The 16,346-nt window shown below is 42.0% G+C and overlaps 1 protein-coding gene across 3 annotated transcripts in view; it reads left to right on the forward strand.

The window, feature by feature from the left end:
• DRC3 (dynein regulatory complex subunit 3) overlaps window positions 1–16,346 on the forward strand; it is a 22,753-nt gene continuing 6,407 nt past the window's right edge. For 2 of the 3 annotated variants that reach the window (XM_075010979.1, XM_075010978.1), the window contains exons 1-11: window positions 1–78; window positions 1,119–1,295; window positions 3,217–3,333; window positions 6,104–6,270; window positions 7,109–7,255; window positions 7,591–7,710; window positions 8,989–9,099; window positions 10,479–10,655; window positions 13,694–13,825; window positions 15,010–15,080; window positions 16,059–16,182. In XM_075010979.1, the coding sequence (XP_074867080.1) occupies window positions 1,130–1,295; window positions 3,217–3,333; window positions 6,104–6,270; window positions 7,109–7,255; window positions 7,591–7,710; window positions 8,989–9,099; window positions 10,479–10,655; window positions 13,694–13,825; window positions 15,010–15,080; window positions 16,059–16,182 (1,332 nt within the window). In that variant the 5' untranslated portion in view covers window positions 1–78; window positions 1,119–1,129. The remainder of the gene's footprint in view (window positions 79–1,118; window positions 1,296–3,216; window positions 3,334–6,103; window positions 6,271–7,108; window positions 7,256–7,590; window positions 7,711–8,988; window positions 9,100–10,478; window positions 10,656–13,693; window positions 13,826–15,009; window positions 15,081–16,058; window positions 16,183–16,346) is intronic. The other variant, XM_075010980.1, reaches the window with a different exon arrangement.

Consider the following 16,346-nt stretch of genomic DNA (forward strand, 5'->3'; position numbering starts at 1 on the left):
GAGATCACATGATTCTGCTTAGCAACAGTGCCGGCTTCCTTAGCGGCGGATATTAGTGCGGGGCGAGCGGGCGGCCCTGTAGGTATCCGAGCGTTGCTGCGGCTGTGGGTGCCCGGCTGCCACGGGGAGCACGTGGAGGGCCTTCGCCAGCCTCGGCGCCCTCCGCTGGCTGGATGCCGGGAGATGGGGCGGACTGAGCTTCTGGGAGGGGCAGCGGCTGGAGGGTTGCCTGGCGGGCTGGAGGGCACATGGCCATGGGACAGGCTGGTGGGCAATGGACAGGAGTAGTGGGGCAGGTTGCGCAGAGAGATAATCAGGTGGCTGCGGGGCAGGCCAGTCGAGTGGCATCCTGAATGCATAGGTAGAAAAGGGGCAGGCTGAGATGCAGGGCCGCAAGTGGATGGATGGTTGCACTGTAGAACTGGGCAGGCAGATGGGTGGGTGGCTGTGTGACAGGCAGGGCAGCTAGCGTATGGTTGCATGACAGAATGGGGGGCAAGTGGGCAGGTGGCCATCTCGCTAAAGTGTGTCAATTTTCCCCGCACCCACAGTCTGAGAGATGCCAGCATTTGCCACATCGAGTTGGTGTTGAAAGTTTAAAACCCTGTTCCTCATAATTCTCACGTGCACATGTACCATGACTGGTACATTTACTATCATCAGGAGGTGAAATTCACTGCAGAGTGGAGGCTCAACGTAGAGCAGCATTGTGCATACCTTCTCCACTAGGGTAAATTTCACCCTTAGAAACTTGCAGTGGGATGGGCCCTGTTCTGCTAGTGCAGAAGTCTGGCAACTGTTCAGTGATGTTTATGGGCAGAGAACAGGCCCTTTAGCTCACTTCCATTCATCATGCTCTAAGTGGCAGTTCTTTTGCATGGAAATTTCTCCTTGAATTTGGGAGCAGATTTTCTACATGGTATGAAGACCATTAGTTCAATAATCTTTTCACTGTGCTCTGTAGCTGTTTAGGAAAGTCAAATGACTCTAAATTCCGTTGTGCAGGATTGTACTCTCTGAATATCCCACTATGCTATTGCTTCCCTATATACTGTGTGCAGTTCAGTGAATACATTGAAAAAGATAACTGTGGGATACTGTTTGTTCTGCTCTTGAAGGCCTATTTTATATGAAAATGAGTCAGTTATATGATACCATAGAGCCAAATGTGATTGATGAAAAGATGCTTCAAAAAGCTGTGGAAGAGCAAGGCCCCCAGGAGGAATTAGGACAGCTTGCCAAAAAGGAAGGCATCGATTACAAAGATGTCCTAGAGCTACAGCTTGATTTTAGAAGTAAGTATCATTTTTTTTGTTTGTTTGTTTTTTAGTGAAAGGATAACAGTGTATTTAAAGTGACTGACTATTAAATAATCATGACTGTCATAGTTGTCATAAAAAGCAGGCAGTCCTGTAGCACCTTAAAGACTCACAAATGTATTTGTTAGGTAATGATTAGCTTTCATAGGTAATACTCACTTTGTCAGATTTTCAGATACTTTGTGATATAAACAGTAAATGATTAAACTTATATTTTTAGCTGTAACCCACCAAATAGTTACAATACTGGAAGCTGGATGGTTTGGCTGAATGGTAATAGATTATAAATCTTCTTCACTTTTAATTATTCCTATAATGATTTAATACATCTTTCAATGGCACTCAATGACCACAACCAAGCTTTGCCCTGGTTTAGGCAAAATCCAATCCAAGCTTCTGGTGACCACAAATCATCCTAATCTGATAGCACTTTGGTAGTTTATGGTGAGTACAGTCCAGATAAGAGTGGACAAGCATATATATTAAAATAATACCCCGACACCACAATTAGTACTGATTAATAGCTTTGTTGAAGGGCTCAGCAAAGTGGTCGGGGATTTAAGTAGTGAAGGAGACTGAACTACAAGTTTGCCCCTCCCATTGCAGAGTTAGGTACATTCCAGGGGTGGCGTGGGAGGGTGATTTTGTTTTATTTTTGAATGCAGTTTTTTTTTGTGCATAATTCCACATTAGTAAATTCAACATTCATGATACAGATTGTACTACAGTACTTGTAATGGGAGCAGTGGAAAATATTATTTCTTTTGCTTCTTGCGGTGCAAACGTTTGTATTAAATATCAAGTGTGTTATATTATATTCTGTGTTGTAATTTAAATCAATATATTTGAAAATGTAGAAAATATAAACGGTATTGTATTATTGTTCAATGAGATTAAGCCTGTGATTATGATTCAATTTTAATCACGTGATTAAAATTTTTAATCATGTTATATATGTGGGGCCTGTTTTTTAAGTTGAGCATTCACTTTTGTTGGTAAAAGGTACACTTAATCTGTTCATGCACTTACTGTCATCATCCCAGTGAGGAAACTGGTAATTTGTACACCCTGTTTCCTGATTTGTGCATGCCTTTGCTTGCAGGTGAAGTGTGCTGTTGTCAGTTTCTGAGGTTAAAGCATGTTTATGTGGTTTTCCTCTTCTGTGTTTCCACTCCTGCTTTTTATCTCAACTTTCACTCATAAGAGAAGGGAAACAAGAATTTCCTGTGCATTCATCACCATGACCCCAATGTTTTGCTGTAATCCATAACAGCTTGCCCTCCTGTATCTTTCTCCAAGAATCAAAATGCAATACCTCTTGTTTTCACCCCAGACAGAAGACAAGAAGATGCATACAAATTGAGTTGTAGTTCTCATAGTACTTCCAGCTTGTTCTCATGTAATGATTCCATAACCTCAGCAGATAAAAAACGTTACAGAATGCAGGTAACTATATGATGTGTGATAGGGTCACTGTTAAGAATTAGCTACTGCCCACAAGTAGCCTGTCACTTCAGAGGAAAGTGCTGTCTCATGCCAAGCATCATTCTTTAAGTTGGAAATCAAAGTGAAGGTCAAGGCCGCCTTACAGTATATCCATAAAGCCACTCTTGACTGCAGTGTTGCAGTCAGCATCGCCTCAATGACACCCTGGCAGTTCTGATTAGCAGAGCACAGTGGTGCAAGACAATGAGGTTATCCCAGCTGTTTCAATCTAAACCCTCTTCTAGTCTGAGGACGTTTATGTAGTCTCAATGGTGCTCTCCATTAACCAGTGCACTGTCATAATCTGCTCAAAGACGTAATATTCAGCATGTGTCACTAGTACAATATAGTGTGTCTGTTGCAATAAAAGTCTGGTGTATGTGAACTGAAGTGTTTTTCTCCTACATGTCAGATATCCTGAAGATTGACAACTTGTGGCGGTTTGTGAATCTGACTAAACTGCAGCTAGACAACAACATCATTGAGAAGATAGAGGCACTGGATAGTCTGGTTCATCTAGTCTGGCTTGGTAAGAATTAGGGGTGGGAAGCTGGCTTCACCTTTCACTGGTGTAAATCAGGAGTAATTCCATTAAAATCAGTAGAGTTACACTTGTGTAAATGAGATCAGATTCAAGTCCATGTCATCACTGGAAAAAGGAACTTAGTGGTACTGGCAATTGTTGGCTCAGCTTTTAGTATATGTTAAATGTATTTTGCGAGATAGTTGACATGAAAATGATGTTTGTTGATTAGATATGCAGCATTTCTAGAATGAAATGGAACTGTACTTTGAAATGCCTATGCAAGATACTAGATTCCACTGTAATGGTGTTAGGAAGAGATACTGGCAATAATCACCCCATGCTAGCACAGGTAGGGGTGATAACAGTGTGAGGGGATGTACCAGATGTTTGTTGCCCCCTGCCATCTTGCTTCATTCAGCCCTATGAAAGTGTCCTTCTGGGAAGGAGGGAACACAGGGTTTAGATCTGCAGGAGCTGATGGAAAGGCCACTTGGGATCAGCTGTGGGTGAAACCAGTGAAAATCAGATCTCAAGCAACTGGAAGGACTAAGAGCAGGCAGAAACCAATCAGGGTCAAGCAGGCAGGATAAAAGGAGTTGGTTGCTTCCATGTGCTAGTTCTGAGTGAAGCTGGGACAGAGGAGGAAGGTGAGCCCCTCTGGCTTAACCCAAAGAGTCTGGTCTGATCAGGCCTGAACTCTAATTGCACCTCTGTTGCTTAGTACTTTGTTGAATGTAAGGCCGAAAAGCAAGTCATCCTAAAGTCAAATATTAACGTGACTGCTGTAAGGCTAGGCGAGTTTGCAGTGTGAGATGCTCCGCTGGGTCAGGCAAGCCCATGATAAAGAGACTGGGGGCCTGATTCACTACTGCTTTGATTTCAGTTGTGATACACCTGTGTAAAGCTGGAGTTTGGCCCCCCAGCGCAGTCCCACAGTGCTTACTCAGGCATTGTTTGGGCTCAGACCCGTTCAAAGTAAGTGAACACTCCAGGCTGTAATTCTGTGAGGAAAGGTTTAGACCATGTTCATTGCTGATACTAGATTCAGTCCTTTGCAAGTGTTCAGGAAGATGTATCTGATAAATCTGCTATCATGGTAGAGGTAATTTTGCAATATATGTGTTATGTTTGTAGCATCCAACTAATTAAGATCTCGACTAAAATCTTTAGATGTAGAGGTCCATCCTCCTCTGGCCATTATTCTGAGTTTGCTAGTAGAGCCCTAGAACTCTAGCTTCCATTTGTGATCTAGCTGCTGTACTAGTATGAGGAATCAGTGTCCGAAGAGAGTGTTATTTTGGGTATGTTGACTCTTTGAAGTAAAAGAAAAAGCATCCTGATGAGGTCATTCTACAGCTCTAGGAAGCTGGAACTTCAACACAATGAAGCTCAGTTCCACTCCAAACAAACGCCTCTCTCACCATCTGTAGCTCCCCAATGAAAACAGAATGTTGTGGCCCCTCTCACATGCTGCTAGGGCAGACATTCCCTGAGAACAGTCAGCTCTCTGAAGTGCCCCTCATTTTGACTGTCAGTTGTTGGAGGATGCAAATATCACAAAATCTCTCTCTCTCTCTCTCTCTCTCTCTCTTTTTGGGTAATTAAAGTATTACAAATAAATATTTTAAGAAAAAAAATTGGGGGAGGAGGGGAAAAGCTAGGACTTATATTTTCAAAGCTGCCAGAAGAATCTCTGTCCACCTACTGGATTGGAAAGTCTTAGCTTAGGGTGTCATTTTCAAAAGTGCCTAACTGACTTGGGAGAGTAAGCACCATTTTCCAAAAGTGATTTAGGCACTTTGGAGCCAAAAATCTAATTGAAAGTCCTAAGTGCCCAGGTCTTGAAAACGGGAAGTAGGCCCCTAAATCACTTACACATGTTTGAAATTTGTACTCTAGATCGTTTATATAAGTTTAGGTGCTTAATGGGGTGTTCTTGAAGAATAAGATGGGGGAAAGTAACCATGAGTAAAATAACCACAGTGGGCAAAAACTTCACATTTGTATCTCCACTGGTTTCGTTGGAATTGCATGAGAAGAAGAGTTGGCCCAGAGTGCATTGCCACTAGGGTGATGGTTTTGTGATGCAGGTAACAGTTCAAGGGAAAGAAAGCTATCAAATTTGTTAAAGAAATTTACTTTTAAATTGCATCTCTTTAAGCATTGCCTAATGCCTTCACCTGTGCTGTGCACTTCCATACAAGAGACTAAGGTGCATCTATTCTCTATGGCTACATTTTCACTAGAGAGTTTTGTAGACAAAACTAGGATTTTTTCAACAAAACTCACAGAGCCTCTACGTGCAAAATATGTTTTGTAAAACTGTCAACGAAAAGGCCATTTATATGCTCTGGGGTGCCTTTTGTCAACAGAGGGAGTCCAAAGATGATCCACTTTTATGTGTAGATGCGATCTGTTGACAGAAATTTTGTCAGAATATCTCTTCCGATAGTAACTTCTGTAGACAGATGCTTCTAGTGTAGACGTCGCCTATGTCTCATGGACATGGCCTCCAGTAACTTCTCTGTCTGATTTAAGAGTTGCATGGACAAATGCTAGGAAAGGTTGCATCTATTATTTCCTGGCTAAAAGACTAGTGATTTTATGCAGAGCCTTGAGAGTGAAAGGGAAAAGCCTTTCTTAGGACTTTATCAGGAATACTGATCAGCATCCAGATAAGCAAGTAATATTTGTAGGCCCCAGGTAATGATTAGCTGAAGATAGTCAAACAATTTGCTTGTAAAACTTCTTGACCTCAAGTATTTTTTTCTAGATTTGTCCTTCAACAATATCGAAGTCATTGAAGGCCTGGAAGCTCTGGTTAAACTGCAGGACTTGAGCCTCTACAACAATAGAATATCTAAAGTTGAGAATCTAGACACTTTACAAGAACTACAGGTCTTCTCTATAGGAAACAATAATCTAACTGCACTGGAAAATGTAAGAATCCCATTGTTTTTGCCAGTGTTTCCTTCCTTCCTTTCTAATCTGTCTATCCCTATAAATACCAATTATCTATCTATTTAGCCATACATTCATCTTCCTTTCTCTCCAACCTCATATATATCCATTGTCCAGCCATCCCTTTCTCCATATACTATTATCTATTCATTCATTCCTCCCCCTATATACCGATCAGCCATCAGTACATCCATTCATGCACTCCCCTGTATACCCATTATCCATCTGTCTATATATCCACGTGACCCATACATATCCTTTACAGTGACAAAGAGATAGCCGCATTAGTCTGTATGCTATTAAAACAAAAAAGCAGTCATGTAGCACTTTAAAGACAAACAAAATAATTTATTACATGATGAGCTTTCGTGGGACAGACCCACTTCTTCAGAAGAATATCCAAAAAAGGGAAAAGTTAGCTGAACTAAGTATTTCCTACTTGAAATCTTACTAGAAACTTACTTTAGACTATATAGAAAGAGGCTTTGAAGGGGAAGTTGCCCTTCTAAAAAGTTGTTCAGATTCAGGGACTGGTGAGAATAGAAGAATGAGAGAGAGAGAGAGAGAGGATATGTCAAAACAAAAAAGCAGTCACATAGCACTTTAAAGACTAACAAAATAGTTTATTAGGTGATGAGCTTTTGTGGGACAGACCCACTTCTGCCAGTCCAGTACGTTGTGCAATTTCTCTCTGAAGGATGGACATGTGAGCAAGGTCTTGAGCTAGGCCTCAAGCAATAAAGATCATGAATTTCAAGGCATTGCTACATGTTCCCATGATATGTGGGAATGCAGCAGCTCCCTTCTTTTGGCGCAGGTGGTCTACCTCAGGAAGTTTAAAAACCTACGCACATTGAATCTCAGTGGGAACCCAGTCTGCGAAAATGAACAGTATTCATTGTTTATTGCCGCTCACCTTCCTGATCTGGTGTACTTGGACTTCAGGCTGGTGGATGAGAAGACAGTAAGTACTTCCACCATCCCTTTATTTAACCATTTGGAGACTGGACACACACTTTCTAAAATATTCATCATGCTGGTGCTCTGGGAATACACCAACATTCACAGGGTTGATGTAACTCTTCGTTCAGTTGCTGTGTTCCTGAAGTACCATCTAGACAAATAAGAGCCATAAGAAATGTCTTTCCTGAGCCTGATTTATACATAGGAGATAGCTTATACCTAACATAAGAAAGAAACAGCAGTCTAAATGTGCATTACACAGTGAGCAGTATCTGACCCAGATTTATTACAAGCCCGGGTAATCTAACCCAAATATTTTCTTTCGGTGTTTCCCAGCGAGAACTTGCAGAAATAAAATATCAGTATGTCATTGATGAGCTAAAGCAAGGTGAAGCTCAGGTGCTGGCTAAGCTGGAGGAAGACCAGGCTAAGCAGGAGGAGTTGGAGCACCACAAGGTACATTCTCTGTGGCTGGTTGTATGTTACCACACTGCAAAAAAAACCATACACCTCTTTCACCCATTAGGAGATTTAATGGGATTGTAATATTGATGGCGATACAGTAAAGTGAGTATTAATCCCTGGGGTTTGTATACCTCACCTTTTGAATGAAAACCGAAGCTGCTATGTCATAAGATGGCATGCAGGAATATAATTCATTGGGCTGAACAACAAAATCTACACAGCAGATTCTGATTTAGGGAAGTTCCAGAGTAAATCATAGGTTTTCTTGGTTTTTTTTTTTTTTGGGTCAGCCTGATGCTAGATTAACACCATATCAGAACTGATTGAGCTGTTAACATTATTCACAGTGCAGTGATTTTTTTCCCATTCACATGGACTGGATAACAGTGCCATATTAATTTAATCTTATGACTGATTTTGAGATCACTATGGGGAAACAGTCAAGGTATGAGAATGGGAAAGAGCAGCATGGTGCCCTGAGCTATTCTCAGACTGAGTCTTGCCTTCCTGTCCCCGTTAATCTGCTGGCAATATGCAAGTGTTGTACGTTTGTTTCCATGCCGTTTGCTTGTTCCACACTCTCTGGCTGGCATCAGCATAGCTCCCCACTTGACTTGGGGCAAGTGGGGAGAGCAAGGAGCAGTCACCAATCTGAAGGGCACTCCCCTCGAGTGACAGTCAGAGGCCTGTGCCACCACCACAATGACATAGATCTCTATGCACCAAGAGTGACATGGGGGAGTGCCAAATACAAGGAGATGGGATCAGGGAGGAAATCATAGGCACTGAGGGGCCTGCAGGGGACCTTTCATTTCTTTCTTTGCATGGGGCCTCACAAAATATCTCTTTCATGCCTGAATAGCTTAAATATCACATTGCAGGATCCCAAACTGGTGTTGAATTGCTCTGTCACATTGTTTGGTGAAAGAGCCACTGTCTGATTCCAGTGAGGAAGGATAAATTTATCAATGGCTGTATAGTGTTTTCCCTGGAAATCCAAAAACCTCCCCCAACTGTATAGTAATAATGACCTGGCTCATTGTTATGAGACTCACTTTCCACAGCAGGAGGCACCTGTCATTCAGAACTGGAGAGTTAATAATGTCAGCCCAGATCCTCAAAGATATTTAGGTGCCATTTATTTCAGGGGACTGTTCAACCTAACTGAACCTCCCTGAACACTTAGCAAGAAGAAGCAAGGTGGTGCTAATGCTCTGCCACAAGTCTGTACTCTTTGTTTGTTATATATTGCACTGACTCTCTCCTAAGGCTGCTTATGTCGAATACCTGAATGGACCCTTCTTATTTGAGAGTATGTACGCAGAAGATACAGAAGCTGCCAAACTGGCTTACCTCCCTGGCATGGCTGACCTGCTGGAAACATATCCTTCTGTTAGAAAATGTAGTGATACAAGTGAGACTTCAATTCACAAGGATGTGCCTCTACAGGGACTTTTCATCTGTTATTTTTATACAGAACCAAAAGCTATATTGATTGGAGACTTACTGTATTCAGTCTTGCACCAGTGCCTTAAAAGTACTGTTAGACCATGAAACCACTGACAGTCTTAAGTTCTGATATTTCATGAAACACAAGGTCTATAAACAAATGCTTTGTCCCATTGACAAACTGGAAACCCCACATTAGAAAATCCCATTTGTATAGAGTGATTGCTCCCGTTAATGACAGGTTGTGATATTTCAACATTTAACAGTCACATAATTCTGATGACCATCTTGCTTTTTCTCTACTTGAATCAGTCCTGCTGTTAAAAGCCAGTGCCTCATGAACCTCTAGAAATCCGGGTGTTTGCAGTCTCTTTAAGCCCCTCATGCAACTGGCCTTTCAAATGGCATAGAGGTTTAATTTGTATGTGCAGCATACTGTGAGATAGCAATTGCTAAAATCATACTACAATTGAAGTGATTATCCAAGTCAAATATCTCAACCTGCCAGTTATATGCAGTGTTTTGGTAGCCATGTTGATCCCAGGAGACAAGATAGGTGGGTAATATCTATTATTGGACCAACTTTTGTTGAGAGAGAGAAGCTTTTGAGCTTGTAAGATCAAAACCTCTCAGTTAGAAATGCTAACCTTGTGGGACCAGTACAAACACATTCTTAGTTCATTTTTCTAAGTGCTGATCCTGGACTAGAATCAAAAAGCAGATAATTGAGGTTTCTTTTTAAGTTCAGGTTAATGGAATGTTATCAAGCCCCCACATTTGACCTTGCTGATGATTGCTATACAGTGGAGTCAGGAAACTTCATCAGAGATTAAATGTAATAGACTTCTGAAACAATTCCAAGCAACCTGCAACCTCTCCCGTCCCCCTATAGCCATTATATTTGGGGTGCTGCCAAATCAGTGTGGTTGAGGCTCTGGCCATTGGCTCTGGAGCAAGATTTTTTTAATTTTACACTGTGCTCGCAGCTATGCAGACCCAAGATCTGATGCTTCATATTCCTTACATGGCACAGAAGAATCAGCACAAATGCATGTTTCCTTTTCTGCCCACCACATTGCCCTCTCCACACAGTAAGGTATCAAAGCCCCAGTGCAAAAAGATGATGTGGCCCAAGCTTTCAAGATACAAAAATGCATGGTTCAGCACCGCAACTGCCAGTGAGCTCTGTGGCATTATCAGTCAAGGTGGTAGTATCTGACGCAGCAGAGCAGTGTTGATTATGATACAGCTATACTTAGTTTGTTGACTCATTTAAACTTTTACAGATTATATACCTTGACTCTGGTTTCACATACAAGAGTAAATTTGTATTAATTTGTGAGAACCTCTTTGCATATGGTCTGAAACAGCATGAAAAGCGACAAGCTGAAGTCTCAACCTTCTACGAGTGTCTTCAAGAAGCAGTAAAGGACAGTCAACAGCAAGGCACAAAAATCATCCTAGATTTTGAAAAAAACAGCCAAGGGGTATATGATTACAGGTGTTATTTCTTGAAATGTTTTCTGTGTATCGGAGGCCAGAGTCTGATCTCAGGGATGTACATGGAGTAACTTACCTAAAACCAGTTTAATGACTCTATACACTAGGGTAAAGTAAACCAGATCTTACTGTATATGTTTATGTGGGCTTGTTTACAGTGAAAGGATTGACACTAGGTTATGTCTACACTAGGCAAAGTAAGTTGACCACAGATATGCACTTTGGCAGTTGCATAGCTAGAATCAACCTATCCACCCAAGTTACTTAGCTGTCCTTATTGAACAAGGTCGACGGGAGAGTTTCTCCCATCAACCTCCCTTACTCCTCACATCTCGCAAGGAGTATAGGGGTTGACTGTGACCCTTGAGTGGTCCACTTTGCGTGTCCAAACTAGAGTACCTACTGAGTGGGTCAGTCTTCTGGGCTAGTGTTGACATAGCCTATGGTAAGTAATGTAATATCAAGCATAACCTCGCACTTCCCCATAGACAAGGACTGGTTTGTATAAAATCACATCTGCTGGAAGCGGTAAAACAGGCCTCTCAAGCTAAGCATAACCAGCGTACGTGGTTTTAAACATGAGTCATTGTCTCTGTGCATTCAACAAAATGATATCCCTGAATCATTTCCTACTACAGACAAGTCTTCATATTAATGGTTTTTCTTAAAGGCTTGGAAGGCCCTCGGTTAAAATTTTTAACTGAATTTTTTTTCCATCCAAAAGTGTGCTTTTTAAAAGAAAATGAAAATGTTCACAAAAAGTTTCTTTTGACATCTTTCATGAAACTAACTGTAATGAAAACTTTTGATTCCGAAGAGTTTGTTTTCATTATTTGGTCCATACCCATGCACTGTTCCTCCACTGGAAACCGAGGAAGAAAGGGAAAACCTGACAAGAGGATCATTATTTATTCAAGAGACAAGCTGCGTGACATATTTTTTTTATTGAACCAACATCAGGTAGTGAGAGAGACAAGCCATAGAGCAACACAAAGCTTTTCTTCATGACTGGGAACCTCAGAAGTTTGCTCACCCCCAGAAACAGGTCCCATAAAAGATATTACCTTACCCTGCCTGTCTCTCTAATATCCTGGGCTTATACAGCTACAGCAACATTGTAAATAATGATTTAGCACAGTCATTTTGGTTTCTATTTATTTTGTAAAAAAAATCCATTTTCTTTGAATATTTTGACAGCAAATACCATTTTTTCAATCGGCTCAGCTTTCTAGGGAGCTGCGGCCCCAACACTGGGGATGGTGAGGTCATGCTTCTAGCTGCATCCCTTTTTAACCATTTAAAAGAGAGGGGCAATTATTTTTGTTCCCAGAAGTCCATGGAAATATCAGCTTGGCTACACCCTGGTGAAGGGCTTTGTCAGCTGTACAGAACAAGCTGCTCCTGATTGGCTACAATGAGAACACAAGTGCTCAGCAACTCTGAAAACAGGCTGCTTTTATTTTAGTGCTTTGTAACAAGGCAATAGGGTGCTGAATCATTCTGGCACCAGGTGTTTGAATCCTGCGTGCAGCCCCGGTGTACATTAATGCTGACTCATAGGAGCAAGTGGACTTAACTCCACCCAGGGTGTAAGTGGCTTGAGACCTCAGAGGTATGAATGGAAATCCTGGGGCCTAGGATGAGGGAAGAGGAAAAACAACCTTGGGGAAGAGCATTCAGATATATATTCATGATCTCACTTATGCTAGGGACTGTGCAAGCAGAACAAAAAGAGGAGCCCAGGCCCAAAGCATTTTTCTTTAAATTACGACACTCAGAATGGGGTAAGTTTGGATTTTAGGCAGTATGTCTATGTACTCCTGAGAGCCGCACAGGAACTCTTTCTGCTTACAAGCTTAGACATGGATTTAGGTGCTGTATGTAGGCACCTTGTTGCATATGAAAAATGGTGACCTAAGTGAGCTGGTCAAGGTGGCAGAGGGAGTCAGAGTCACTCAGATATGATGTTAAATAGATCTTGCAGGCTTAGTAATACAAGTTTAAAAATGGGTGGGAGGAGATTAGAATGTGATAATAAAATATAAACCATTGCTAGGTCCACTCGCCTAATTCTGATTCTATCATGCAGGCTTATATGAACTGCAAGAAGCTAGTTAAGGAGCAAAGAATTATGTCAAAGCCCTAAAGCAGCAGGTATTGCTAACAGGAGCCTGGTTTTAATTGCTTGGTGCCTTCTGGCTTGATTAAATTATATAAAGAGATACCCCCTTTAACATTTCATCATGTGCACAATCTCTGATTTACACATAGCTCTCTGCAATGATTCTTAACTAATTTTAACCTGTTCTGTTGGCTCCAACTGTGAGATGTATTAGCTCCTTCAAAATACATTTTTAATGCTCACGTGCCAGTAGAGGAGATTTATTACAAAGATACTTCCTGCAAATAACCTTTGCTTAGCTTACACATTGCTCAGCAATATTAAGATGATTGACCTGAGAGAGAGAGATTGACAGGTGTGAAGCTGATGTCAGGATTTAACTTTTGAAGAGCAAGATTTATTGTCATTCACTGTAACACAAACTCATTACTTGTGATGTTCTGTTACATCTCTTCTGAGTGCAAAATCCTGAGCCCACTGTACTGGGGCAAAAGTCTCCTTGATTTCCAATGGGTCAGGATTTAGACATGCATTTCATAACAAAGAGTAACTGGAAGTCTCTCCCTCAGGGTCATGATTTCAGAAGCCTTACTGTTTTTCCTTTGACACAAACTTTCTGCAGCTGAGATATGAAGTAGGAGGTCTAGGAAAAGATGCCATTTGCTGACTGGCAAGCAATAAGAGTTTTCATGCAACTTGCTACAGTGGAATCTTGGTTAACACTTTAGCGCTCCTCTGTATTACTGACTTTTGAATACGTTAACAACAGCCAGGTGGCAAGTCATCGCATTTCGTTTCAGCCAAGTGTGAGCCAGAACTTTTCTCCTGAATGTGACAATAACAGTTAATTACATTGCAATGGAATGGTGAACATAAATGATAAGCGTCTCTCTTTCTGTTTAGGTGTTGGACCTGATTCAAAACATAAGTAACATTGAAATTGCGGAGTCTAAACTCGTAAAGTACAATGAGGATATCATTCAGCTGTCAGAAACACTTATGACCCTGGAAATGCAGACGGTTGACCAGCTAGAGGTAAGGCAAGTGACTACCTCTGCAAAGCCTCAGGTAGAGAACACTGGGGCTGATTCTCTATTGCTCATGCCTGGTACAGTTCCAGTTGTGCAGAATGAGTGTAGAACTCTACATTCAGGATAGTGAATCCAGAATGTAGAGTTCTGCACAGGAATGAGCACATGATGTGCAAGGTGGCAGAGATGGACCCAGCATATTTATATTTTGTGTCAGAGCTTATTATCCATGCACTGTTACTGAGGATGAAGGCATAGGCTTTGGCTAAAGGAAAGCTGGGAGGTTATTGGGCCATTTTGTGGACTCGACTGTGGAAGTCGCTTCCTAGTAAAGGACATAATTTCAAGGTTCTAGTGATGTGATTCAAAGAGATCTTTGCTCTGGCTGAAAAAGTATTTCTCATGCTCCACGGCCTAGTTAGTCCACGTTCCTGAGCATCTCCTTCCCTCGCCTCTGGGAGCATGACTGTGGTCACTCCTAGTGGAGTTCAAACCAGATGCTTTGCAGATCATGGGGGAGGAGAGATGAGTTAGTTTATTTTCTAGTGGTTACCAATGGATTTTGCAGAACTATCAGAGACGCTGTTTTCTGCCCTGCTTGCAGCACCAGAGAATTTTAAACCTTTTATTAGAAATATTAGGGGACAGCAGACGCTCTAAGAAACACTCTGTTTCCTGTTTTTGAAAGAGACAGCAAGAACCAGCACCAACCTTCCAGGGTTCAAACAAACACACTCATAATCCCAGAGGTTAGTTATGCTCCTGCTGGCCAAGTCTTCCAGAAAGGAAGAGGCGTGCTGTCTCCTAAACAAAATGAGAAACCTTGACACCTAACTTTAATCAGAGACAAACTGTCGTCTAGTCATAAGGTACATATACGTTCAGAGGTTTGAAGCGATGTGATGGAGTGAACTTCCCAGAGTCTGCTATACACGCATCACTCCATCAGCTTTTCCCAAAAGGATCGAGTCCAGTCTTCCCTAACCTTTGCCTACCAGAGCAGACGAGCACATGCCTGGCAGTGCTTCCACACGGTAATTTGTGTGAGGTACCTTCAGTCCCCAGCAGTGCCGATGACACTGGTGGATCAGATCAAAAGTATACTGCATTTTAGACTCCTCCCTGGTTCTGATCTGTGTTGCATGTGTTGAACTATTTGGTAACTTTTCATTTTCTTTTCCTGTTAAGGAAATAATAAAGGATTTTGAAAGAAACATTGCTGATCTGGTGTCAACGTTTATTGAGAACGTCCAAGGGATATATCCTTTTGGCAGTCTACTGGGTTGGAACTCTGTCCTATAAATGTGACCCAAAGTCTATGTGTTGCTTCAAACTTCATAAGATTACTGCAAGGCCCAGGAGTCAGTATTCACTGTATAGAAGTGAATTGTTGCTTCTTCATATGTTAAAGGCTTTAATGAATTTGTCAGAATATTTCCAGGTATAAGCAATACAAATTCGGCACACATATGTCTGTATTCACATCTGAGCAAGAGAACAGAGTCAGGATCAGCTGCACAACACAATGATGAGGGTATAATGAGACTACAGAGTTAGGTACCTAATTCTCAGTGAAAGGTGGGGAGGGGAATTAGGTTCCAAGCTGCCTTTTGTGCCTTTGAAAGCTCAGCCTTCTATTTCTGAGCAAATTCTTGGTAAATGTGACTGGGTGACGATATGGGTGCTGTGCTGGCATTTTAAGCGGTGAAATGCCTAAAACTGTTCCTGTACTGCCTTTTTGTGCCCTCGAGTGCTGTGTGCTCTAGAACAGCTGCTCTCTTCTGCCTCAGAAGGGGCTGCGTTGCAGTGGCGGGTGACATGATTTTTGTACACACAAAACTCTTGGCCCTGTGCAAGTGCTTGTCACCTTCAAACTGTGCACACGCAAACAGAGGCCCAGCTGAACTTCCTGTGCCGGTGGTGCCCTGTGTCGGTTCTGGACAGTGTAGCACAATAAGGTAGGGAGGGGGAAGGATTGCTTTTGGAGACTCCAGGCGTTCTCCAACAGCTAGTTCAAGTATTTGATGGGGGCTGCAATGGAAACTCAAGGAAGCAGAGTTTTTACAGGTCACCTGCTTCACAGGAAGTGGGCAAATCCCCTTGTAGGGTTAGCAGGGCTTGTTCGTGCAGAACATCATTCTCCAGGCTGATGTACAGCACCAAGTCAAGCTTGCCAGAGGCAGGTCATTTGACACGTCAAATGCCATTGTTCTTTGTTTCTTAACCTTCTTCCATACGATGGCTCAGTGCCGGGAACTAGAAAATCATCACCACGAGAAACTGCTGGAGATTGCCATCAACACTCTGGAGAAAATAGTCAAAAGCGAGTTTGATGAGGAGATGCCAGATGATGTTCGACTGGTGAGGTCCCCACTTATATATGGAACTTAAGCTCTTCTGGGAAGCAGGGATCACTAGTGTGGAAGAAGAAGGGAGCACAGCATGTTCCTTATCAGGACTGGGTTTGAGACTCAGTATTATTTGAATTATTGTGCCCAACCTAGAAGTAGTTTTCTTTTAAACAT

This window comes from Carettochelys insculpta, chromosome 16 (genome assembly GCF_033958435.1).
Source record: "Carettochelys insculpta isolate YL-2023 chromosome 16, ASM3395843v1, whole genome shotgun sequence".
NCBI lineage: Eukaryota > Metazoa > Chordata > Testudines > Carettochelyidae > Carettochelys > Carettochelys insculpta.